We start from the raw sequence: 25,442 nt of genomic DNA, 5'->3' as shown, positions 1-25,442 counted from the left end.
CTCTCTCTCTCTCTATTTCTGTCTCTCTATCTATATCTATATCTTTCTCTATCTCATAAAATAATTTTTCACTTTTCATAAAATGAAAGAAATATATAATTAGCATACTAATTCGATTTTGCATCATCAAGAATAAATTATCGATCGCGCTAAAATGTGGAACAAAAATAAAAAAATAAGAAAAAGGAAAGATTTAAAAGAAGGAACGTTGCTTATTCGTTGACGAAGCGATCGATTTCAAATTCAACTTTGTTCTCGATGTGAAATATATATATATATATAATATATATATAATATAATAATATATATATATATATATACAGTAGAAGATATCGCCCGATAACGAATAAAAACTTCGTCAAAATAGCTCGTTCCTTCTTAACGTTTTTTTGTATATTCTTCTTCTTTTCTCTTTTTTTTTTTTTTTTTTTTGATTCATATCTTCTCTCACGACGTACCTGTTTTTAAATCGCTAACGACCAGTAAAAGATAGTTTTGGGAACCGCGACAGACGTGTCTGAAGATACGCGTTCTAATTTCCAGTTCCTCCGCGATGGATCGTGGAACCGACAGACAGCATAAGCGTCGAAAGGAACAGGCATGTTGCTTTGCACTGTCAAGCACAAGGCGTACCGACGCCTGTTATCGTTTGGAAAAAAGCTACGGGTGAGTATTCGAAGAAAAAAAAGAAAGAGAGAAGAAAAAAAGATTTAAAGAAAAAAGAAAGAATAAATAAAAAGAAAAAAAAATATAAACGTCACTCTTGACACGAAGGTTAAGCCTACGGCGTTTAATCGCAGGAAGCAAATCTGGCGAATACGAGGAGTTGCGGGAACGAGCATACACTAAAATTCTAAGCAATGGAACGCTCCTCTTACAACACGTAAAAGAGGACAGAGAAGGTTTTTATCTTTGTCAAGCGAGCAATGGTATCGGATCTGGCATAGGCAAAGTTGTACAATTAAAAGTTAATTGTAAGTATCTCGTAATATTTAAAAATATTTTATATTATTAAAGTGTGTGCTTGTGCTTATTATTAACTTATATAGCATCGCCGTATTTCGCTGCACCCTCGCGATTGGTAACAATTAAGAAAGGAGACACCGCTACGTTACATTGCGAGGTACACGGGGATAAGCCAGTAACCGTAAAGTGGTTGAAAAGCGGAAAAATTGAATTGAATCCTTCGACGAATTATCGGTAATATAGATAACGAATCTTTATTCTACGAGAAAGAGAGAAGGGAAAATCGAATTGGAATAAAAGTTTTGATATAATTCATCATTTCTTTTTTTTTTCTACAAAGAGTTACCGTGAACCAGGAAGCAACGCCCGACGGTGTTATCGCTCAAATGCAAATTTCCTCAGCCGAAGCATCCGACAGCGGAGCGTATTTTTGTCAAGCTAGCAATCTTTACGGCCGCGATCAACAACTCGTACAACTCCTCGTACAAGGTATGTAGTATATATGTACATGAGATAAATATCTCGTGTTAGAAAAAAAAATTGTAAATTTTTATCATCTCGTTTAGAACCACCACAACCTCCGAACACTTTAGAAACAGCCATGGTAGCTAGTCGAAGTATAAACGTTAAGTGGCAACACAAATCTCAAGATACTAGCGAAGTTACCAAATACATACTTCAATATAAGGAAGGCGAAGGTAAGAAAATTATTTCTCTGAGATATAACAGTAAGGAAATTGAACGTAAATTTGTTGGTCAGGTGGTATGTGGCAACAACAAGAATTTGTCGGACCACCTTTACCCTACGCTGCATTAATCGACGATCTTAAACCTGCTACAATATACACGATACGAGTAATCGCTGAAGGACCAGCAGGTCGTTCGGCTCCTTCAAAGGAACTTTTGGTAAGAACCGAACCTCAAAGACCCGCAGGACCTCCAGTTAATCTCGCTGCAAGAGCACTTTCTTCCTCGGAAATTTTGATTACTTGGTCACCACCGTTGCCCGAACTTCGTCATGGTGACATACAAGGCTTTAATGTCGGCTATAGAGAGACTAGGTAACGAAATTTCTTCCCGTCGATTAACTTGTTCCAAACTTCATTGAATTTGCTGTCTATTCTATCGAAATGACGATAAGAGAGAAAATTCATTAGAAAATGGCTAACGACAAATTTACGCGAAGATAAAAGTCTTGAACGCTCTTTCTAGCTCAGGAAATCCATCGTACAATTTCACTTCTGTGTCCGGAGATGGTGAAGAAGGGGGCGGTGAACTTCGATTGACGGGTCTTCGACCTTACACGAGATACTCCTTGGTCGTTCAAGCGTACAATCAAGTCGGATCTGGACCTTTATCCGAGCCATTACTAACGCAGACATTAGAGGATGGTGAGACTCGAAATTACCTTCCGGCGAGATCGATATGACGCTAACGTTGATTGCTACAAAGCTTCAGAACTTGTTCCCTTTCAGTTCCCAGTAAACCACCGGAAGATGTGAGATGTGCCGCGCTTACTTCGCAATCTCTACAAGTATCTTGGCAACCACCTCCTAATACTCATAGTAATGGCATTATTCAAGGTTATAAATTGAATTACGAGCCGATTTTAGCGGACGCATGGCGTGGCGTAGATGAAATGGAAGTAAGCACATTACGTTATGAAAGTAATTCAATTAAAAATATGAAGAGAATGCCATCCTAAAATGATATATATATATATATATTTTTTTTTTTGTAGGTACGTAAAACTAGTGCTTTAACGATAGTTCTCACAGATCTAAGGAAGTATACGAATTACACGATACAAGTACTAGCCTATACGAGAGTAGGAGATGGAGTTCCTACTACTGTTACTTATTGCCAGACCGAAGAAGATGGTATTGTTATTACAGCTATTCTACTTTATCCTTATTGTACCGGGTCTAATTTAACTTTATTACAGTACCTGGAAGTCCAGCGGATATTAAAGTGGTCGTGAGTTCGCCTCAGGCTCTTTTTATTTCCTGGCTGCCACCATTGGAACCTAATGGAATTATCACGAAATACAACCTCTATACTAGGTACATTATAGTTTAATCAAATTTAGAAAAATCAACTTTTATCCAAATTATAACTTATATCAAATATTAATTTTAGAAAAATAATTTTTATCCAAATAATATTGTAGAGTTGTCGACGGTCAGGGAGAATTAAATCATGGCAAGAGGACATTACCAGCTACGAACACCCATTTCGAAGCAACGGGTTTGCAACAACACGTAGAATATCAATTTTGGGTAACAGGTAATACTAGAGTCGGTGAAGGCCAAAGTTCGAAAGTTGCAGCTCAAGTACCAACTAATCGAGTACCCGCAAGGATCACATCCTTTGGTGGTCACGTCGTAAAACCATGGAGAGGTTCTGCTACTTTAGCTTGTAATGCGGTTGGCGATCCTACTAGAGAATGGTTCAAGGGACCCATTGAACAAATTCGAACTGATACTGCCAGAAACGCACAAATTTTACCAACCGGCGAACTCGTACTTTCGAATTTACAATCGCAAGATTCTGGAAATTATACCTGTCAAGTGGAAAACGCTCAAGGGGGCGATAAATTACATTATACTCTTACGGTGCAAGGTAATATATCTATTTTATAGAATCTATCTTAAATTTGTATTACTTTGTATTTATACTTTCTCTAGTTCCACCCAATGCACCTGTTTTATATGTAACGAGTTCAACATCGAGTAGTATATTATTACATTGGAAACCTGGTTATCATGGAGGTGCTCCTCTAACCGGTTACACGTTACATTATCGAACAACTCATGGCAACTTAGATGAATTACATCTCTCTAGACATGCAACTAATCACGAACTAAAGGTAAACTTTCGAGAGAAATATTTTTTATAGGTTAAAATTCAAGAGTAAAAATTCGCAAATTCTTTATTTCAACAGGGTCTTTTATGCGGGAATACTTATCAATTATATCTAACATCGCACAATAAAATTGGTAGTAGCCCTTCGTCGCCGGTACTTTCTGTACGAACTCAAGGCCAAGCACCAGGAATACCACCATCCGCAGCTTTTCTTAGCCCTAACTCGACGACGTTGGTTCTAAGATTACACGTTTGGCCTGACAATGGATGTCCTATACTTTACTTCGTCATTCAGTACAGACCTGCAAATGAATTTCATTGGACTTTAGTATCTAACAGCGTTAAAATGCAACGAAGATACGTCGTAACAAATCTAACACCTAGCACGGTTTATCAATTAAAGGTCGAAGCTCACAACGTTGCTGGAAGCAATCAGGCGGAATTCAGTTTCGTGACATTGACGAAGGAAGGTGGTAAGCTCGAACGACGTTAATAACCACCGCTTGAATCGCTTGAAAAGTTCATCATTATGCTCATTAATTAGCTGGTGAAATAATAAAATTATAAGAATTATATCCACAAAAAGCACTGTGTTCCTGTAACTTTGCAGAACCACCGCCTCCAGAATTATCGAAACCTGGAATAGCATCTGTTATACCGTTCTACGCGGATGTAAAAGTTATGCTGCCTTTGATAATCGCTACAATTGCTCTGGTCACAGCGGCCGTAATAGTTGCTTTCCGTTGGCGAAACAGTAAGTCTTTCTGATAAGGAGTATAGATCTAAGACAAAATATAATTAAAACCAAACACAATAGAGAATATATTTTAGGGTATTTGGGAGACAGAGTTCAAAGACCGATGAAGGAATCCCAAGAAAATCAACAAAACGCGGAAACACAACGAGAACGTTATTACGCAACTATTCACAAGGTCGCCCTGCAACAGGCAGCGAATACGGGTGCAGGGCCCGACAAGATTCCAGGTGAACCTTTGTTACGATACGGACGACAGCCAGGTTTGGTACTATAATTACTGTACAGGTAAAATGCGCATCGCCCATCCAATCATGCGAATTTCACGATGCAGCAGTAGGTCGATGAGTGAGCGATATTCAAAGAATTAACCGATTACAATATTCGTTAAATGTAATTTAGGTTCGGTCAATCTTCGAATATCTATCGGAAATCGATCGCTGAATGTATAACGCGTCACATCAAGGTATAAATACATTATCATCAATCGACGTATTTGATCCTGTCGACATCTTTCTAGATACACGGACATCCAGAATTATTGGTCAGACTCGATTTGAAAGGTAGGCAATGCCTCTAATGGGTTACAGAGACAGCGGAGGACATCTCGCCGTACGCTACGTTCCAGCTTTCGGAGGGTGGCGGGGGAAGCCTGGCAGGGCTGGGAGGATTGGGAGGACTGGGAGGCGCGGCGGAAGCATCTGCGGCAGGACTACATCCGAACAACACTCTTCTTCACAGTTTCATGTATCACGAGCACGCTATGACCGAGGGCTGCGCGAGTCCTCCACCAGCGGCAACGGTAAAAAATATATCTATCGGATTATTATCTAATATTATTTATATAAAATAATTTTTTTATATATAGAGTATGAAGAGTGTCTCGTCGAGGAGACGACAACAGAGAAAACAACAAACCCCGGGCGACGTCGAGAGCGACGAGAGCGAGTCTGACCCGGATCAGCTGACGAGCTCTCGCACAGAGTCTTCCAATCAACTCGACGCTGGCAAACTCAAACACAGTACGTTAAATTATCTCTAATCTTTCTAAAATTCATCTTATATCGAATTATTACCATAAAACAATCTTTCAGTTCGAGCCGTTTCAGACTTCATTTATCACGGTACGTCGAGCACTTCTTCGGACATCTCACCGATGTCAGAACAGAAGTCACTGCCACGAAGAGGACGATCTAGGTAATTAATACATTTTGTTGTTTTTTTCGATGAATTACGCTTATTCTAATTTTGATTGTTCTTCGATTTCGCTGACGTATGTTCAAACATTATATAATTAAGGGGAAACAGTAATTAATTACCAATATCTAATTGTTATATAAAATGAGAAAATGTTAATATATATATAATATATTAAGTTACTTACCCTTAAAATAATTAACGTCTTGACACTGCGAAGATCCACGACGAACTGGCTCAATGAGCCTAGGAATAACTTTCATTGAGCCAGTTCGAAGAACTGGATCGTTCGTTGTTGTTTACATCTATTGTTACATCCACAATCATAGAGTCGAGTCATATTAAATGTAGCCGATACAATGAAAATATAAACCTTGGTAATTATTAATGCGAAATAATGTAACAATAACATTACGCGTACCTACTACATTTTTCCACGAATTTTATATGAATACAATTCCATAATCAAACATCGTAATCATCGATTATTATACATCAATAGACACGGTGAATAAATAATGTTATTACTGCTACAGATAATTTGTTAACGCAAATATTAATATTATATCGATTGATATACGACAGTAAATAATCCCATTTGAAATACCACAACCATTATTTTTCTACATTCCGTATTTTTTATTTGTTTTACTCACCAACAAAACTAATATTATATAGTCGTATATAAACATAACGAAAATCCACAAATTAATTCGTATATCATGAAAAACAAAATTAAAATGTATAAATTACATATAGAAATCTCTCAATGGCGCAAATTTCAAAGAAACATTCGTCGTTTACGAAGATGCCACGGTACTGTGCTCTTCGAAAAAATATGTATTACCACTCAAATAAACAGACGACGCTGATCGATGGTCTATAACATAGTACTATACGTACGAACACAATGTCTCTTTTATATATATATATATATATATATATATATATATATATATATGAGTATGGATTAGATTAGCCAATAAGTAATGTCGGATTTTCAATAAAAAAAATTCACAGTTCACGTACTTTTTTAAATGTTCTATTTTATAACAGATCGAGTTTCACAATATTTTAATTGAACTGATATAAATTAAAGGAAGCGACTGTTTCCCCTTAAAACAATCGCGATCATAGGTTGTCATTAAAAAGTGATCTTACGTTAAATAATTTCTAATCTACGTAAAGTAAATCTTATATATTTTTTTACGGCTATCTTTTAAGATGGCATGTTCCCAGCAGGAGTTCACTGCGTACGTTGCTTCCGCCAATATCGGTTGCGGAGACTGCTTTTGTAGCGGGTAATCAAGGCAACGTCGTTCCGCAACACGGAAATGGTGATCGTCCTGAACTGAGCGAGGCCGAATGTGACATCGATTCTTTGAAGAAGCTCAAATTAGGCCTTAGGAGTTCCCTTTGGTCAAGACCGAGCACTCAAAATAATCCTTCCTCCGATTACTCTATCGCTGTCTAACTTCTCGCGCATTACCACGATCGACCGAATACTCTAAATTCTCTTCCAAAAGACCCTTTCATCCCTTTTCGTGGTCCAAATTAAATAGATAAAGAATACAATTTAATCTTCTTTCCGTGTCTCGTCGAGAAGCTATAATGCATATATAAAGAACAGCGAATGAGAGAGATAAATAGATGGAGAAAAAAAAAGAGAAAGAGAGAAAGAGAGAGAGAGAGAGAGAGAGAGAGAAAGAGAGAAAATAGTTAAACACGCTATTAATGAGTGCGCGATTTAAAAATTCGGTTTAATCCAAACGAATAACACGACGAGACGCGTTATACGTTGAACGTGTGCGTGTTAGAAATGGGCGTGCGTGAACACGATCTATACAAATTTCTAGTCGTATATATACGCGTGAGTGCCAAAGAAAATAAAAATAAGAAAAGAAATGATAAAATATACTCGTATGGTACGAATGGAACCGTGCGAAATTTTGGAAGTTCGTATAATGCGATGAGAGGACGTAAGGAGACACCAAGAGAAGAGATTAATCTTCTTCGTCTTTCACGTACCTTCGTAATAATATATACATACATATACAGGTATATATATATATATTTCTCGCGACCACTTTTATCCGAGCGATGATAATCGAAGACACATATCGATCGGCTATTGAAAAGTAGCCGTGTGACGTCCTTCGTATCACCAAAATCGAAAACTCTTTTTACGCATAACAAAACGTATCGCGATCACCGTGATACGTCGAAAGAGACTGATTTTATCTCTAGTTTATAAAATTTTCCGAATTATTTATTCGACTTGTTCAATAAGGGTATCTTCTTGTACGGTGTCATCTTCCTTCCTAACATCGCAACGAAACACGCGAACGGACGGTACGAAGAGCCAAAGAAAAGAGAATATACATATAGGTCGAGGGATTAATAAAGAAAAGAAAAAAAGAAAAAAACAGCAAGAAAAAAAGAAACGAGAAATTAAATATTGGAACGTAGGGATAGAAAGATGGAGATGATTTTCGTCCTCGGGACGAGACTGGATGAATCGTTGGACTCTGTTACATTGTAAGAGTTTATAACGTACGAGTACACGTCGTTAATTACTTTAAGTCCGTTATGATCCTAAAAGACTTCTAAATAGGATGTTTTTCCGTGCGACGAAGATGAGGATCTAGTAAGGATGGAGTGGACTTCACCCAACTCTACGAATTATTATTGTCCACTCCTCGAGTTTAGAGAAAGAGAGAAATAGAAAAAAGGGAGAGTAAACAAAAAAAAATAGATAAAGAAAGAGAAAAAAAGAAGATAAAACGAGAGAGGCGCGGAAAGCCGTATCTCTCTTCGAATGTCGCGCACGCTCGTAAAAAGAAAAAAAAAAAAAGAAAAAAAAATTCATCTAATTGTCAGTAAAATAAAAAAGAATATCACTCGATCGCTGTTGCTATCTTGCGTCCGTTCAACTTTCGCTCGGCCGATGATAAAAGGGAGAAAGAAAATTAATTCGATTTTCATCGAATCGGTGGCCGTAAGTCGTCGTCGATAGAGTAAATAGAGGTTAGTAGATCTTAACGATTCCAGGTTCCAAAATATTTTCACGACACTGCCAGTCTGCAGACTATCGAATGGATCCAATAATAATCTTGACTGATCTCCATTGTCTTTCGTAGCGATCACATTTTTTCCGAAAGACTGCTTTTCGCGTAAAATACTACGCTACTACTTGGGAACACACTATACCAAGATTAATAATTATAAATAAGATATTCGTTGGCCAATCATAGTGATTATTGCCCTAAACTAATAAAAAAGAAAAAAGAAAAAAAAGAAAAAAACAGTGCGCGACAATGCGAAGACGAGGCCAAAAGGTATACGCGTATAATGAATGTGTGAGAGAGCACGGGGACGATGAAGTTTTGTTGAAGACGTTTCGTCTCTCGGTGCATTTTCAAAAATCGACGATTCAAAGTGTATAGATGTAGTAATAATAAAAAAAAAATTGAATGAAAAAATAAAAGAAAAAAGGATTACCATGGAAAATATCTTCAACGAAGTTTTATCGTCATTCTTTAAAGAACTCGGAGCGAAGACGCGCGTTACGTACAGAGATACGTTGCGTTGGTGTATATAAAATAATAATAAAAAAAAAATGAAAAAAAAAGAAGCACGTCAATCAAACTCGTAGAGTTCGATTCGAATTCGTTAGAATCATTTACCGGGAAGCGGGTATTATTTACGGCACGCGAAACACGCGTGCTTTAAGTCGGGCACTCGATCGTCCGCCGAATTTTTGTACATTTTTTCATTGTGGTCGAATTCCGCCGATCCTTTTTTTCTACGTTAACGATTCGGTAGGAAGACTCAGTGTCACGATTACATTGCGAGATTATACGATGGCCGTTCAAAAAATATGTTAGCGAGATACTTTGAAGAGATGTGGAATTTTTCTAAAAGAAGATTTTTAGACAGTCTATATACACACAAACATATATCAAGGAATTATTCGTCATATTTTAATGGTGTCATTGACCTTTTCAGCTTCGCAACGATATCAATCAACATTGAAATGAAGAATTACGTGATTGATCTCGCAAGCTCATTTCATGAACGACCCTCGTACATATAGCGTACGGTATTTATATACATATGTTTTATCATATTGGATCGATCGATATTCTCTTAAGATCTCCTTACGAATAATATCTTTGGAAGTTAAATTAAAACTATTCGTTGCCGTTCGATCCAGTTTCTGATCGCGATTCGAAGTTACCGTCTTCTTGATCGCCGACTTTCTCGCGAAGGACGAAGAAAAAGACAGAGGATGTGAGAGCAAATCAAACGAACGATTATTATTATAACTATTATTAGTGTCGTTGTAAAAAGTATCTTGCGCGAATGTGGTATGCTTGTGCGAACGATCTAAAAATCCCTTTTCCCCTCTTTGGAGCATCATCTCGAATAAAAATAAGAAAAAAAAAAAAAGAAAGAAAAGAAAGGAAAAAAGGAAAGAAAAAAGATAAAAGAAGGTAACAAAGCTCGCCGAGATTTTAATTGTCAATAAACCGATATCTCCGCTGACTGCCAAATTTCTCTTCCGTTGCGAGACTGCGATTAATGACGTAAATAAACGAACTTGAGCATTATTTCGCTCGAACCGTATTAAAAAGTCGACGGTATGAAGTTTCGAAGCACTGCGTCGATCGTAGAATCGATTAAATAAATTGATATCGTGTAAAACATATCCGTTCTTTCGTTATCTCATTTTTTATACAAAAGTACAACACCATCCTAGATGAAAAAAAAAAGAAAAGAGAAGAAGCAAAAAGTTAAAGAATCCAATACGATCGACTCGTTTAAAATCCTGTAAGCTCGGCAAAAGTGGAATCCATATCGTTGCACATATACCTGTACTTCTCCTTTTCTTTAAACAAATAATCTGAAACATACGTATATATAAACGTTACTCTCTTCGATTTAAATTTTAAGAAAAAAGAAAAAAAAGAAAGAAGAGAAAAAAGGAAAAAAAAACAATTTAATTTTGCCCACCTTCTCTCGAATCTAATTCCTTGACAAGCACCTTAACGGTTTGTTCGGCTACGATTGCTCGCTTCTCAGCTGATTTTAATTTAACTTTCAATTCTTTCAATTGCGCTTTGAACGTTTCCACTCTCCGATTGGCCTGCAAGGATAAAAATAAAGTACGTAGAACTATAATCGTATTTTTCGATGTTACGTAAACCGTCTTACCTTTTCTTCGGAGACCTCCAAAGACTTTAATATATTACCGACGATGAACAATTCGTCCTCGCGTTCGACGATTTTACTACGGAAAAGTAAGTATAAAGAAAAAAGAAAAGTGAAATTTATTCTAAAGTTATATCGTTACACAAAAGAACGTACGCTTCGCTCGATTTCACTCTTTCTTCCGCGGCTTCGAGTTCGTCCTCAACAAAAGTCAATTTTCGTGATATCTCGTCGGATTTATTATCGGCATCTTCGGCAATAAGTCTGGCTTCTTTCAATTGTGCCGTCAATTGATCCATTCTTTCCTCGTCCAGTTTGCTTCTATTCTCCAAGACCTTACAAATTCTACGTAAAAATTTCTTTGAAAATAACTAGTAATAATAATAATTATAATATACATATATGGAATATTAGAAATCTTTCGAAATCATAATAAATGAAATCTCGCAACGAACCGTTTTGCATCTTCCGCAGTTTCCATAGCTTGCGTTAACTTAACTTGTGCAACGAGTCGTCGCTCTTCGGATTTTTCTAAATTTTCCGAACACTGCTGCATCTTTCTATTCAATATCGCCAGTTCGGATTGCGTCTGAAAATATTCGAATGATTAAATTAACGAAAACAAAGGAAAGGAAAGAAATAAAGGATAATTTGGAAATTTGTCACTAACCACGATATAAATTCTTTCCTTCTGTTCGAGACTCTTAATCGACTTTCTTAGATGAGTTTTGCTCACTTGCAAATCGTGTTCCATTTGAATTAGTTTCTTTGCCAGTTCTCGTACACCGTCTCTCAATTTTTCTTCCCTAAGATTAGCTTCCTTTGCCTGTTGATCGCACGTATCGGCTTTATCTATCGCACGATCTTTCTCGATCTTCAACGTTTGCAAACGTTTCTTGATCGCGTTCATAGTTCTATCGATGTCTATATCGATATACGTATGTATATCGCGGTGATAGAGTAACGGACCTTCTAATCCAAAGCTCGCGGGTTACTGCACTCGATGACCGATCAAGACAATGCTTTATAGACTCAAAGAAATGCAAAAGAAACAACGTGCCGGGTTCTTTAGTTAGACTCAAACGAATTCTTCAACTTGTTCGCGTTCTGGTCTGCTTGATTCCGCCCGTTTTCAACAACTGACCGACGATAAGAATAAAAAGGGGAAAAACGAAATATAAGTAACTTTTCCAAGCGTATTTCTTCGACATAACTATATAATTTTCTCATGATAAATTGTCGTATCTCTCAAAATGTAGCCTAACATCTACAACTAATAATCGAGAATAATCGTTGTAAACAGCGATTGTCGTGATAGGCGTTTATTGAAAATACAGAATTGCATACAACAATAAAAAGGGAAAGAAGAGTATCGTGCTCTTTTTTCACGTATCGCGATCTCGCCATATTAGCCCACGTAGATGCTTCTGAAAGAAAAGAGGCGACGTATCAGTTCTATCAAGAAGAGCATCAGTTTCTCAAGCGACCGTGAGCCAGTATTCACTGACCCCGTAGATCTTGGCAGGGTGTTATGCGAAGAGCGAAGCGGCTACGATTAAGAATTAGCAACGTGCATACCTCCTACATCGATTAACTTATCGCGAAGCTTCTCGCAAAGCAAATTCTATTAAAGTCATATAAGTATTCCTTAACAGATTAAAATAATGACACGAATCAGCATATAAGCACATCGGACAGAAATGAAAGGACGTCCGTGTTAGATGTAGCGAATAAGCGGAAAAAGTGCAGATGTAATAAAATAATGTAAAATCGAATTCGTCTAGACGATCTCAATAACCCGTCATCTCGGCGAACGTGGCATCCATGTCGTCGCAAACAGCCTTGTATTTCTCCTTCTCCTCTCTGAGCTCGTCTGTAAATCAAGATATAGTTCGATGTCAATTATATGTTCCAAGTAATTCGAACTTTCGTTCGTCCTTAATCGGTATAACAACAAATAATGATAATTACCTTCTTTGGTATCTACTTCTTTCAATAGTAACTTGACAGTTCTCTCGGCAAGAATAGCACGTTTCTCGGCTTCCTTTAACTTCTTCTTCAATGACTTCAACTGCACTTTAAATTCTTCTACCCGTTGATTCGCCTGTAACGAAACGTCGTTACGCATCATCGTGATCATCGTAACTTAAAAATACATAACTTACCTTCTCCTCGGATACCTCCAACGACTTAACAATGTTCTGCACGATGAACAATTCGTCTTCTCGTTCAACGATTTTTCTATCGAAACGAAAACGCCTCGCTTTAGATCGAATTATAAATCACAATAATCGATAATAAAATATACTAACGCTTCGCTCGTCTTCACTCTTTCTTCCGCTGCTTCGAGTTCTTCTTCAACGAATTGCAATTTCCTCGAAATTTCATCCGATTTCGCGTCAGCGTCTTCGGCGATCAGCCTAGCATCTTTTAACTCCGCCATCAGCTTTTGCGTACGTTCTTCGTCGAGTCGACTCCTATCCTCCAACACTTTGCACATTCTGCAGAAAGAAACTGTAATTAAGTATTCCTCGGTATCCTTCAACGATCATCATCCTTCTATAAAGTGAAATATATCTTCCGAGTTATTCCTCACATTTCGATCATTAAGTACAAACCTTTGAGCATCATCAGCGAGTTCCGTCGCACGTGCAAGTTTCGTCTGAGCGGTAAGACGTAATTCTTCCTTTTTAGTAAGACTCGCCTCAATTTCTTGAACCTTTTTCGTCAACGACGTTCGATCTTGTTCAGCCTGTTAATATAACAAAGTCGATCGATATATTAATTCTTAACGAAGAAAAATGAATAAGAAGAATGGAAAAGAAAAGATCATGTTTGCGCACTCTAGACCAAGATTTTTCGCATTGTTCCAAATCGGCGGTAGATTGTTCGAGTTGAGTCTTCGTTATGCCGTAATCCCTCTCGAGTTGGACCAATCGTTTCTGCAAATCTCTCAAATCGTCGTTCAGTTTGTCGGCGCGCATATTTTCTTGCTTCGCTTTATTTTCATTCAGTTCGACTTTTTCATTCGCGGCATCCATCTCCATCTTCAGCGCCGCAATTTTTTTCTTGATCGCCTCCATGATGACGGGCGGCTCTTTGCGTTTTCCTTACCGATGATCTTTCACAAATTTTAATATCTAAGAAAATGAGAAAAACGTAACTAATAAAGTAACGAAATTTTTTAACTAAGAATGTATAAAAATATCACGTAATATGAAAATATCGATAGCACTTCATCTTTCTCCATTATGTGATCATTATTTATTGTACGTTACAAAAAACGATCTTATACAAGATACACAAGTAAAGTTCGTGAATAGCACGATCATATTTAATGATGATAAATCCCGATACCAAAGGAAAGGTAATGAGTTTTTATTAAGTAAAGAGCATATCACTCACTCTGATCGTAGCGATGATCCACGATGTGAGAATGCACAACCGGATGCCTTCGAAAGCTAAGCTAAAATAAAACGAAACCGGTGTGGCACGGGCCTCCCCGAACTCTTCGATCGAATCCAATTCTATAATTGCTTAGCGACTTTGGCTATGGTCCCGAATTTACCCTGGCTCTTAACTGGTCGATCCTCCTCACTATACTGACTACTAGCCGCGAAACGCGATCTCCGCCTTCCCATGCTATTCTCGGCCTCTAAAAGAATCTCGTTCCTGTTTTCTGACCGACCACGTAACCGAGTGGCCATAGTAAACAGCAAACATCGGGAATGCAATACCCGATGCGTCTTGTTCGTCACCGTACTCGATCCTTCATATCACGCTACTTGCGATACAATTTTAAATTGATTTCATCAATTTTCTCCTACTTGACCATTCGAATTTTCCCGCTCGTTCATTCACCGATCGACAGATCGAATCGCAACGCCTCACGTGCTCAAACGCGCCAGAGATAAACTTTTGGAAACTGGGAAACAATTGGAATGAAGATTTTAACAGGAACGAACTTAGGTGAAACAAAATGGACCGCTAAATCTTCTGTGCAAATAACTTCACTACTGTATGTATATATATATCGGTTACAATATATGTCATAACAGATCAATTTCATTCTCGACCTAATGTTCAAGACATAGTTTTAAAGAAGGACTGAATTTTACAAGACGTATATCTATGTTTTTAGATTATGCATAAGATCGTCGGTTTTGTCATTATATGATATATAGAATTTAAAAAACATAAATTATATGTGTTTGTGTGTATGCGTGTGTTTGTTGTGTGTGTGTGTGTGTGTGTGTGTGTGTGTGTGTGTGTGTATGTGTGTGTGTGTGTGTGTATGTGGGGAGTATAGATGATCAAAAAAAAAATCTAATCCAGATACCGTATATATCCCCGATACTCACATTACACCTTTTTTTAGAAACCTTTTAGAACTTACAAATAACTATTTCCTTATGTTTTAAACCTCTTATATATTTTGCAAACTGCACGCGCTTATCGTGCACAGTCTCATTGTTCCAAATGTATTTCCAAACATCTTTTTTAGATTTAATATTATATCACAAAAAGCAATATTTCTAGAACACAAACTTTCCAAAGCGTATCGCAGATATTCGAAATTTTTGAAAACTGCATACATACATACATTAACTGTTCTTCTCATAACAAGAATTACAAAACATATTTAAATGCTAATAGCAAGCAACGAGAACACATCCTTATAAAGTCTTAAATAGAATACAATAATTATGAAATTGTTTGTTTTTGACATACATAATAGAAATATAAGATAATATCCAAAAATTTTCAAATTCTTATTGAATTCATAATGTTATATTCCATATGTGTTATTTGTTTGGCATTTTAATTAATATTAGTACGAATATAATATAAACTTAGATTGTATGCATTTACTTTTCTTAAAAAGTAACATTCAATCTTCGCGATTTGTAAATACGTATGTTTAAACAATACATTACGTTACTCGATTATAACAAAGCTTTTGAACGACAAGATTAATTAGAAATTTTAAACCTTAGAAGGAAATATCGCATTCTTAAGAATCTTTCATCCGTAAGTTGTAATAATAGATATATATTCTGGCAGAAACGTGTATTAAATATTGTATAAAAAATTACATGCTCCAGCATGTAATCAAATCACAAATCATAATAAGCACTTAATCCATATATAAATAATGGAAAAACTTTTTTTTCAATTTTCCATAACTACTTATTAAATACTAACCAAGAGTTATATGTTACTTGTGAAGTTTTTAGTATAAAGTCTCTCACAGCTGTACGTAGCAAGATAATAAGAAATGTACATCTCATATGAACAAGCATATCACATAACATACTTACAATTAATTTTAAAAATTGTGCAAATTTTTTTGTTTTCATTCACATACAAATATTATATACATATTTTGCTAAATGAAAACAGTGCATATTGACAATTGATATTTGATAAGATATTGTTATATGAATACCAAAAAAGCTTTCGAAAGAATATCGATATCAAATTCATTTTTTTTTTTATGTGTGTAGTACGAAATTGCTTCGTTTTTTATGCTTACGCATAATATTTAGAAATATTCTTGGATATAAATATCTGGTTTATTATAATGGTACTTCTGTTTTTGGCTAGATATGTAGCATATTGATTTATTTTCTTGTCTTCAGAGATTGATTCTTTTCATAGCGTTATAAGGAATGATAACATGATGCAGAAAAATTTGTATACTGACGCATAGGAATGCATTTCAGAGAAATAAGATCTCCTTACGTTAAATAATCTATAGGAATACTGTATTATACATATAATACCTACTACTTATGCCAATGCAATGAACATGATACGAATGTTGTATAAAGACAAACGTTTTATCTGTACTTTTACAAAGTACAGCGAATTGATTGAAGATGTAATCGCGCTCATCCTTAAAATGCAGCTGTAAAAAATCTTCAATGTTTTTAACTTTGCCGCGTAAAGTATATCGTCTAAGTAATAAATTTGCAAAGTGCCACGCATACGTTATTTTTCAAACCGACGTATAAAATTACACAATAAACGCAGTTGGTGTCATTAAGAGATGACATAAATACTTAGTATACTTACATAATTAATACAACATTTATAACGGGCGGAAACAGTGATGCTTTGGCAATTTCAAGTGCTGCAGTATTAAAAATTTGGTTGTTTAATCTAGAAAGTATTGATGCATCGTCGATAAGCGCAGCATCGTCATCTGGAAAGATTAGATCCTGTTTCAGAGTCAATAGCCATCGATAAAACATACACCGGCGTATGAGAAAGCAAGAGATGCACAGCATCTCCACGATCGAGCGCACGTAACTGTTGTATAAGAGAACTGACAGTACAATCCGTGCCTGTACAATTTAGTAACCTATGGAAATATCTTATTACAATAATCATTAAATTGTCAAATAATTAATATAATTTTCACAATTTTACTAACCTGAGCGTCGGACTGTCCACTGTACTGTCCAATTGTGCAACTCGATCTCCCAAACCCAACCTTACAGCAAGAAGACACCAATCTCTCCCATGATGATCAGGTGGATCTAGCATTTCAGCTAATCTTCTTTTTACAGCAGGTTTTATACTCTTAAGAGGTTGTCTTGTTCCTGGAAGACAGTTCTCCATCAGGGGTAACCCACAACCAACAATGTCCCAAATGCTTTCTTCTTGATTGTTAATTGGATTTTTAAGTATAGCTTCTTCCAAATTTTTATCTATTAAGGCCGAGACTATTGTTGCAGGTTCCCAAGAATGTATTACCTACGATATCATAAAAGAAATATATTACTCTTAAATTAATATACCACGCGAAATACATATAATTAAAACTACTAACATCGCTATATCCTTGAAGCTGACTTGGACTAAGCCAATGCTTCTCAAGTAGCATTCCAGGTGCTACTAAATCAAGAGTAGCATTGACAGCATCTAAAATAACACTAAAAAGTCCGAAACATTGAGCACTAGATCCACGAGGTCCTCGTACTCGAATTTCTATACAACTTTGTTCCTCCTCTTCGAATGTTACGATACTTTCGCAAGGACCCACACACAGTTTTGATCCTCTCCACCATTGGTATAGATCCGAATTTGATGGATCCCAAGTTTGAGTAATTTTTCGCAATTGAGCCTATTTGTTCAAAACTCGTTACAATTTATTCATTTTTTTTTTCTTTTATCTGATACGCATATAAAGTATTAAAAAATTATTCATACTTGTAAGTGTGGAAATATCGGAGATAAATGGTATAAAGGAGCCTCTGCTGGACAAAGACGAAGACCTGCGTGTGGCAACGAATTCGTAGATGATTTCCACGGCTCCCATAAACCAGGAAGACGTTCTACCAGATTCAAACAAGGTAATTCATATTCCACTTCATCGTCATCTACTTCACACTATAAAAACATTTCAGCAAAGTATTATTTTTTTATATTTTTTTCCGTAGTAAATTAAGTAGATAAAAAAGCAAAAAGATCGGTAATATACCGGAACACACAAATTAACAGCTTGTAAAGCTTGTAAAGCTTGACTCGCTGGACAAGGACATCGTGCCTGAAAATCTTCTAAAGTATAAACTCCTGTAGTACGTCCTCCAAGACGACCCCGTTGGTCAGGACTTAATTGCCAATTTATAACATCTTGCCAAAACCATTCTGGGCTAAGAACTATTAAATCGCCAGGAAGAAGTAAACATTCTCCTAAATTCTGTAAAAAATATATAATTATATACCTATACAATAAATACATTAGTTTGTTAAGAAGAATCTAAAGGTATAATAACTTCAGGTACTATACGCTATTATAGTTTCTGAATAGATGGTCTTTTAGAACAGAGGGTCGCTATAATGGTTATATAAAAATATCTTTATTACCAGCTATTACTTCATACTAATGTAGATGTGACTAAATACGTAAGTATCAAGACACAAGAGCATAGAAACACCGATCATTATACTACGAGTAATATAGTTAATACTCACTCCGCGGCAAAGCTGTCCGAAGAGTGAAACGGTCAGCTTAGCTCTAGGATAAGAATAACGTTCTATGTATATATACCTGTAACTGTAATCCAAGTTGTTTAGAATGCTCTAAACAAACCAATGGATTGATTTTTCTGATTTCATTCAAAAATTCATCCTGTGTAAGCATTACTGGAGGTACTTCCAAAGATTGTACATATGTTCTCCATGATTCAGCAAGACCAGTCCATACCAAAGCACTCTATAGTAAAAATTCTATATCAATTATAAAGACATACAAAGATGTATAACACATATTGATGCGTAAAATATATACAAGAGAAATATTTATGCTTTATTACATTTGATAATAGTGCATGTATGTATTTTTGGGGCAAAGCATTAAAGCATCTACTTTGAAAGTAGAATTCTTTTTAGAGACATCACTTTTATCAAAGGAATTGAGAAATGGATCGACCTGTTTATCAAGATTCGCCAGGGGCACGTACATGGCCGCTTCACGCGGCGTGTCACGTCGGAGAAAACTTTCTGCAACTTCCGGTCCATCCTACATCATGCATGGCATGCATTAAGGCTGATGTTAATAAACTTTAATAGCCAAATAATCAGCAACCAAAACATATGTTATTAGTCATTCGATCATGTAATAGATACAATGGAATAAATGATCATATATGAGATGTTAATATTTAAACAATAACTTTTCAAAACAGATCTTATAGAGAGATTTTCAAATTAGATTAGATTATTAAATTAAGCTTTATGCAAACTTTATATCTCTCGTCTAAATGTTAACAAAAAATATATCAATAAGAGTCTGTTTTTACAAGTTCATGTATTTCATTAATGTTTAATTTGTGCTTATGTTAGTCAGACATTACAAATAACCAATGTGATAGAAAATTGTGGAACACATAAATATTTACTTTCAATGATTTGATTTACTTACAATTGTATTAAATTAACCATGCATTGGATCGATGACCAAAAATTGGTGAAGGAAGCATAATGTAGCAAAAATGTTTATATATTTTTTAATTCTTTGCTTAGTTCACCAATATGTTAACATTGCCAGACATAGTGTACATATGCAAAGTGAAATATAATTTTTGACCAGGACCGTTTTATAAATTTATATAATATTATAAATAATAATATAATTATTATAGATTGATCAAAGAGATGTTATATATCTATAAACGATACGACTCTTCTCTTGTAATCAATTATTCGTTAAACGGACCTGTTCGTACCAGATATCAAGCATGCTATGATATCGTGCACTTAGTATACTCCGAAATGCATCAAGAGCATACTGAAGTATAGAAGACATATTTAAAGATAGAGCAAGAACTAGAAGAGACTGAAAATGCTTACAGAGTGCTCACAACTTGATGAAAATTGAGAAACTCGTATTTATATATATATATATATATATGTATGTTTTTTTTTTTTGTGAAGTTAGAAGTGAGAAACATTTTCTCTTCTAGTGCGCGTGATAAAGTGTTATCACGTTCAACGTGAGAAATATTGTTGCTTCACCTCAAGAAACTCCATCCTTGCATTATTTAAATAAGATCTGAGCAGCTTCAAACCAGGGCTAGAAGGATTGGTCGCATCCACCGCTACCATTTGAGGATCATCTCCCAAAATCAATGTAAAATCTTTCAAAAAAGGTAAGAGTGGTGCGAGAAGATTACCACCGCTGGAATTCGGTGCTAAAGGCTCCGGCGCGTAAGTACCCACTAAAATGACTTTTATATCACTGCATTTCCCAGCAAACCCTTTAACAAAAAAAAAAGAATATAAAAAACATTAAAAAAAAAATAGAAACAATAAAATACAATTAAAAATTAATTTCAACAAACCAATACTGTTTGGTGTAATTCGATCTACAATAAAACGAAGCCAAAATTTTATTTGCTGAAGTTGGACAGTAAGCGGTTCGCGAAGACTAACTGTAATAAGGTGAACTGCTGGTTGCTGAAATGTAAGTACATAGTGGTAAGATGCTAAATATTCTTCTCTGCCACATAATTCCCAAAATACGCATTCTCCTCCTATGGAAACAAATGTTGAAAAATTATGTAATACTTTGTATTATACTATAAACATAATTTCTATTATACTATATTTATAATCCATCATATATATTTAAAAAATTTGTTTTCTCTTACCGACGTTTCCTCGACTCCATTCCACACCTTGTGTACCTTCATATTCACTATCACTATATTCAAAACTGAGAGAACCATGTTTACTAGTAACATCTAACTCAATACTTGGTTCTCTCTGAATAAAATTATTCTTTTTAAAACATTATTTTAACTAATAAAAAATTTATTATATAAGTAATATTGTAATATACCTTTGTTGAATAATTTTGACTCCTAGATCTCCTAAAAAAACCGAAACTAAAAATTCCAGATTTCAAAGAACTAATTAAAGAGGATTTTCCTGATGCACAATGTCCCAAAAGTCTTATATGTAAACGATCAATTGGTCTATGTGTAGGTTGCAATTGTCTAATATAATTTTCACGTTGTGTTGGCTGAAATAATACCACATAATATTAATACTTAAAGTATTTTTATATAAACTAAATTAAAAAAAAAAAGAACTCACTATCCGAAGCTTGTCTAATAGATTTGCAATATCTGGATAACCATATTTAATTGCTGTAACATCAGCACGTATTCCACGATTCGTCTTATCAACGTCACAACCAGCAAGGCACAAATGTCTAACAACATTGATATGACCATGCCTAGCAGCCACGTGTAATGGCGTTAGGCCTTTTTTATTTGGTGTATCCAAGTCTACTCCATTTTCTATCAATAATGTAACCATTCCTTCATCTCCAGCTTCACAAGCTATGTGTAAAAGTGTATCTTCTTTCTTTAAAATAAAATATTTATTATAATATAAGATATTTATTATATTTAATTTCAACATATTAATAAATATTTAAAAAAAGCTTCATACAGAATCTTTCATGTTCAATGGGGCTCCTTGCAACAATAATTGGGAAACAGCTTCAACACAACCACGCTTGACTGCACTGATCATAGCTCCACCAAGTCCATTAGATGCTTCAGATTCCTGAAAGAAAAAAAATGTATTAATTACAATAATTTCATATCTTATGTAAATCATGCATTTACTATTATGAAACCTATCATCTAATATGCATATAGTGGATGGAATACATCATTTGGATTTATGTGTGTTCTCTTTGTATGTTAAAAAAAAAAATATTAACAAGATCTAAATAAAACACAAAATGAAAAAAATGTATTGTTCTCTAAAAAATGTAATTTTTATATAATACATAATTTCTTATCATTTTAACTAAGGAAGCATTCAATGCCTTATGAATGATTATTCATATCGAAAATTAATACTATATTAATGCATAATAAATACAAAAAATAAATAAATAGCATAACAATATATTATAAGATTACTTTAGAAAAATACTAATATTATAAACACACCGTAAGGATCCAAGGATGTTTAAGGCACGATTCTGCACTTCCTCTTTCTCTAAAATGTTTAATTCATTATATTTATATTACATATTATTTAAAAGATAAATTTATATATATATAAATTGTATATATTAATGTATAATAAATTTATATATATATATAGAGAGAGAGAAAGAGATTATTAATACTTACTTTGGATCCTTGATCAACAAGGATCTTATAAAATCTTTAGCAATTTCTGATACAGTACTAAAGTATTCATTATCAAATTGATATTGACAGGCTGCTACATTTGCGTACGTTTCTTGTTTATCTTCTCCTAAAAATGGTGATGCACCACTTAAAAGTATATATGTAAGTACACCAACTGCCCAAAGATCAGTACCAAGACTTAATGGTTCATAATTAACAATTTCTGGTGCCACGAATTCAGGAGTACCAAACAGTGCTCTATGTTCTGAACCAGGAACCAAACGATGTGAAAGACCTAAGTCTGTAAAAAAAATTAATCTTAATACTTATCTACTATATTTCTATATCTCAAATATGAGTGGATTACCTATTAATTTTATGTTTGGCATAGGAGGAGGAGATGAAAGAAGAATATTCTCTGGTTTGATATCTAGATGAGCCACCTGATGAGAATGTAAATGACTAAGAGCCATTAAAACTTGACGTACCTTTGGAAATAGAAAAAAATTTATATTGAATAAGTTATTTTTTTTTTATGAGTAATACAAAGACATGATTTATAAAGAAATAATGCATAGTAATATAAATGATTATAAATTTTGTATTCTTAAATACAAACCACATGTGCAGCTTCTACTTCACCCGATGGTGTCCAGTGAAATAATTCTCCTCCAGAAATCAACTCCAAAAGTAATACAACTGTTGTACCTGTATCTATCACTTTGTGCAATGAAACAATATTGGGATGTCTCAGTCGTGCCAGAAGACCAGCTTCTCGAGCTAAAGAAAATTTTTTTATATGTGATCTGTTACAAAAACATGTGTTAACATCAATACTTACCAATATCTGCAGCAGCTACTCCTCTGGCAACTCTTCTTTTTCTCATAATTTTGGCTGCATATAATGATCCAGTATTTATTTCCATACATTTTCTTACTATGGCAAATTGACCTCTACAATAAATAAGTAAATATCAATATTTCAAAAATAACAAATCAAATTATTAAATACTCACTTTCCAATTTCTTCTAACAACTCATAATTTTTTTCAATTGGTTCATGATGAACTTCCATCAAGGAATCCCACTCAGAACCTAAGAAACGCATTTTTTGTAATATCACATCTTCACAAAAAATTTAAATTATTAATATTTATATTTAATTTTAAACCAAATATCGATAATTTAAAAATATGTATGCTTCATAAATTATTACTATGTATATAAAAATATAAGAACTTAAACATGATCAAATTATAATATAAAGTTATTAAATTTCTTTGTAAAATAGCTACATTTTATAACAATTAGATTTATTCTAAATATTATTCTCAATATTTGAAAAAAATCTTATAAATGATTAATTTATAAGACTTGTAAAAAACAAACAAAAATATATTAAGACAAATACATAAATATTAATAACATATCAATTAAGTTTTTTTTTTCATATTTACACATAGACATAATATAGAAATGATAAAGATAATAATTTATATCATGATATAAACTGAATCTTTTGTCAAAAATTTATGATAAAACGTTAAACATCTGTCAAGCTTTTGCAAAAACGCTAATGCAAAGACGCTACAAACAATTGTTTCTAATTGATAGTTTACCACCGTTAGAAGTAACTAGTTGACGAGAATTATTCGGCATCGCAGGCATCATCTCACGTCTGTGATCATCGTTCGATGAATCTGAACAACATTGAGTTTTCCAAATATCCGTTACGAAAATCGTATGGCATTCTACGGCCTTCGCTGGCCTTCACCCATGCCGGCCACCCTACACACACAATCGATATACCTGTATCGTACGAAACGCCACCTCGTTTCTCTTGAATTCCCATAGGTGTACCGAATATATTAAATTCTATAAACGTATTACAAGATGCAATTAAACGTTTAAAAAATATGTACTTACAGATTGAAAAACTCTTCGCAGTTTCTTACGATCTTATGTTATCGTAAAATGTACAAATTTATCTAAAAATATATATTAAGATAAAACTTATGTGGAATTTGCACGTAAGTGTGTGTGTGTGATACATTAGAAACAACTACCACTACTAGAGCGGCGTTAGTGTCAATATATTAACTATTGTTAAGCTATTGTTAAATGTCTACGATAATATTATTTGTTCCTCAATCTAAATATATGATTTGATATATATATATATATGAACAAATATAGTATGATTTACAGAAGATTAAAATTCTTCTTATTTTATATAGTATTTTTTCTCAAATATCGGGAGATAGTATCTTGGGAAAAACTTGTAGAGTAAAAAAAGAAAAGATGTTTCAATTCATTAACTCATGCAGATAATTTTTCAGATTCAATAATTGAATATTTATATACTGCAAGATGTCCTGCAATAAATTTAATGATGATAAATTAAAGTTCATCGCGGTTCACATTATATATAAAGGAAATAAGGACATATTCGATATCTATATACACTTTAGAGCAATAAGATCACATTTTGTGTAAAGCCACTTTCAACTATATACCTCGATAATCGCTAATGACGATATGTTAGACAATGACGAATTGTGCTAGAATATACGCGCAAATAAAAACCGGAGTACAGCTACACTTATGATAATGCAGTTTAGCAGATAACATTGTCTAAACAATGATAAGAATTGTAATATGAGAATATATATATCAAATATTAACAAACTATATCTTTGTGGAAGTTAAGTATATATATAAGACTTATAGGTTGGATAATTGCGTTATAAACTGCATTAAATTTTTTTTTTTATAATTAT

At 34.4% G+C, this 25,442-nt stretch overlaps 4 protein-coding genes across 22 annotated transcripts in view; 1 reads left to right on the top strand and 3 right to left on the bottom strand.

Moving 5' to 3' along the window:
- LOC122630678 (Down syndrome cell adhesion molecule-like protein Dscam2) overlaps positions 1-10,493 on the top strand; it is a 77,764-nt gene extending 67,271 nt beyond the window's left edge. For 3 of the 15 annotated variants that reach the window (XM_043815446.1, XM_043815454.1, XM_043815453.1), the window contains 19 exons: positions 544-666; positions 801-974; positions 1,050-1,200; positions 1,307-1,455; positions 1,533-1,664; positions 1,727-2,027; positions 2,179-2,357; positions 2,442-2,611; positions 2,708-2,846; positions 2,912-3,029; positions 3,137-3,588; positions 3,654-3,835; positions 3,911-4,304; positions 4,442-4,585; positions 4,663-4,815; positions 5,176-5,387; positions 5,454-5,607; positions 5,680-5,782; positions 7,007-10,493. In XM_043815446.1, coding sequence (XP_043671381.1) covers positions 544-666; positions 801-974; positions 1,050-1,200; positions 1,307-1,455; positions 1,533-1,664; positions 1,727-2,027; positions 2,179-2,357; positions 2,442-2,611; positions 2,708-2,846; positions 2,912-3,029; positions 3,137-3,588; positions 3,654-3,835; positions 3,911-4,304; positions 4,442-4,585; positions 4,663-4,815; positions 5,176-5,387; positions 5,454-5,607; positions 5,680-5,782; positions 7,007-7,256 — 3,680 coding nt within the window. In that variant the 3' untranslated portion in view covers positions 7,257-10,493. Of the gene's footprint in view, positions 1-543; positions 667-800; positions 975-1,049; positions 1,201-1,306; positions 1,456-1,532; positions 1,665-1,726; positions 2,028-2,178; positions 2,358-2,441; positions 2,612-2,707; positions 2,847-2,911; positions 3,030-3,136; positions 3,589-3,653; positions 3,836-3,910; positions 4,305-4,441; positions 4,586-4,662; positions 5,388-5,453; positions 5,608-5,679; positions 5,783-7,006 lie in introns of those variants that run through there. The other 12 variants (XM_043815442.1, XM_043815443.1, XM_043815449.1 and 9 more) reach the window with 9 other exon arrangements.
- On the bottom strand, positions 10,179-12,169 carry LOC122630688 (tropomyosin-2-like). The gene is made up of 6 exons (XM_043815471.1): positions 11,667-12,169; positions 11,452-11,585; positions 11,153-11,341; positions 11,000-11,075; positions 10,799-10,931; positions 10,179-10,688 (listed from the first exon to the last, which is right to left on the bottom strand). Exons 1-6 carry the CDS (start codon positions 11,904-11,906, stop codon positions 10,606-10,608), a joined length of 855 nt encoding a protein of 284 aa, XP_043671406.1. The 5' UTR covers positions 11,907-12,169; the 3' UTR covers positions 10,179-10,605.
- A 133-nt stretch (positions 12,170-12,302) lies between these two features.
- Positions 12,303-17,209, bottom strand: LOC122630687 (tropomyosin-2-like). Of its 2 annotated transcripts, none has more exons than XM_043815470.1 (7): positions 17,075-17,209; positions 13,840-14,136; positions 13,615-13,748; positions 13,309-13,497; positions 13,162-13,237; positions 12,968-13,100; positions 12,303-12,869 (listed from the first exon to the last, which is right to left on the bottom strand). In XM_043815470.1, exons 2-7 carry the CDS (start codon positions 14,077-14,079, stop codon positions 12,787-12,789), a joined length of 855 nt encoding a protein of 284 aa, XP_043671405.1. In that variant the 5' UTR covers positions 14,080-14,136; positions 17,075-17,209; the 3' UTR covers positions 12,303-12,786. The 2 variants fall into 2 exon arrangements, with proteins under 2 accessions (XP_043671405.1, XP_043671404.1); XM_043815469.1 differs by lacking the exon at positions 17,075-17,209 and adding an exon at positions 14,402-15,254.
- Positions 15,272-25,373, bottom strand: LOC122630680 (death-associated protein kinase 1-like). Of its 4 annotated transcripts, none has more exons than XM_043815455.1 (22): positions 25,179-25,373; positions 24,589-24,650; positions 24,282-24,450; positions 23,679-23,757; positions 23,504-23,616; positions 23,282-23,442; positions 23,030-23,150; positions 22,663-22,963; positions 22,477-22,525; positions 21,965-22,081; positions 21,605-21,877; positions 21,348-21,530; positions 21,157-21,286; positions 20,848-21,039; positions 20,522-20,763; positions 19,437-19,526; positions 19,056-19,220; positions 18,486-18,704; positions 18,215-18,394; positions 17,835-18,128; positions 17,436-17,758; positions 15,272-17,363 (listed from the first exon to the last, which is right to left on the bottom strand). In XM_043815455.1, the coding sequence occupies exons 3-22, from the start codon at positions 24,331-24,333 to the stop codon at positions 17,201-17,203; spliced, it is 3,447 nt and encodes a 1,148-aa protein (XP_043671390.1). In that variant the 5' UTR covers positions 24,334-24,450; positions 24,589-24,650; positions 25,179-25,373; the 3' UTR covers positions 15,272-17,200. The 4 variants fall into 4 exon arrangements, with proteins under 4 accessions (XP_043671390.1, XP_043671392.1, XP_043671394.1 ...); XM_043815457.1 differs by having other exon boundaries at positions 21,157-21,271; XM_043815459.1 differs by lacking the exon at positions 19,437-19,526.
- Positions 25,374-25,442: the final 69 nt, after the last annotated feature.

The sequence above is a fragment of the Vespula pensylvanica genome, chromosome 7 (genome assembly GCF_014466175.1).
Source record: "Vespula pensylvanica isolate Volc-1 chromosome 7, ASM1446617v1, whole genome shotgun sequence".
NCBI classification, from domain to species: Eukaryota; Metazoa; Arthropoda; class Insecta; order Hymenoptera; family Vespidae; genus Vespula; species Vespula pensylvanica.
Note: the sequence above shows the minus strand (reverse complement) of the source record. Positions and strands in the feature narration are given on the sequence as shown.

Excerpts from the sequence above, each read along its gene's own strand:
- LOC122630687 (XM_043815470.1), bottom strand. The coding sequence starts at position 14,079 with ATGGAGGCGATCAAGAAAAAAATTGCGGCGCTGAAGATGGAGATGGAT. Across the intron at positions 13,498-13,614 it reads CTCGCTGATGATGCTCAAAG|AATGTGCAAAGTGTTGGAGG; the intron begins GTTTGTACTTAA and ends TTCTTTCTGCAG. Across the intron at positions 13,238-13,308 it reads AGAGTGAAGACGAGCGAAGC|AAAAATCGTTGAACGAGAAG; the intron begins GTTAGTATATTT and ends TCGTTTCGATAG.
- LOC122630688 (XM_043815471.1), bottom strand. The coding sequence starts at position 11,906 with ATGAACGCGATCAAGAAACGTTTGCAAACGTTGAAGATCGAGAAAGAT. Across the intron at positions 11,586-11,666 it reads AGGAAAGAATTTATATCGTG|ACGCAATCCGAACTGGCGAT; the intron begins GTTAGTGACAAA and ends GAATATTTTCAG. Across the intron at positions 10,932-10,999 it reads TGGAGGTCTCCGAAGAAAAG|GCCAATCGGAGAGTGGAAAC; the intron begins GTAAGACGGTTT and ends TTATCCTTGCAG.
- LOC122630680 (XM_043815455.1), bottom strand. The coding sequence starts at position 24,333 with ATGATGCCTGCGATGCCGAATAATTCTCGTCAACTAGTTACTTCTAAC. Across the intron at positions 23,758-24,281 it reads ACTAGTTACTTCTAACGGTG|GTTCTGAGTGGGATTCCTTG; the intron begins GTAAACTATCAA and ends TGCGTTTCTTAG. Across the intron at positions 21,040-21,156 it reads ATGGAGTCGAGGAAACGTCG|GAGGAGAATGCGTATTTTGG; the intron begins GTAAGAGAAAAC and ends TTGTTTCCATAG.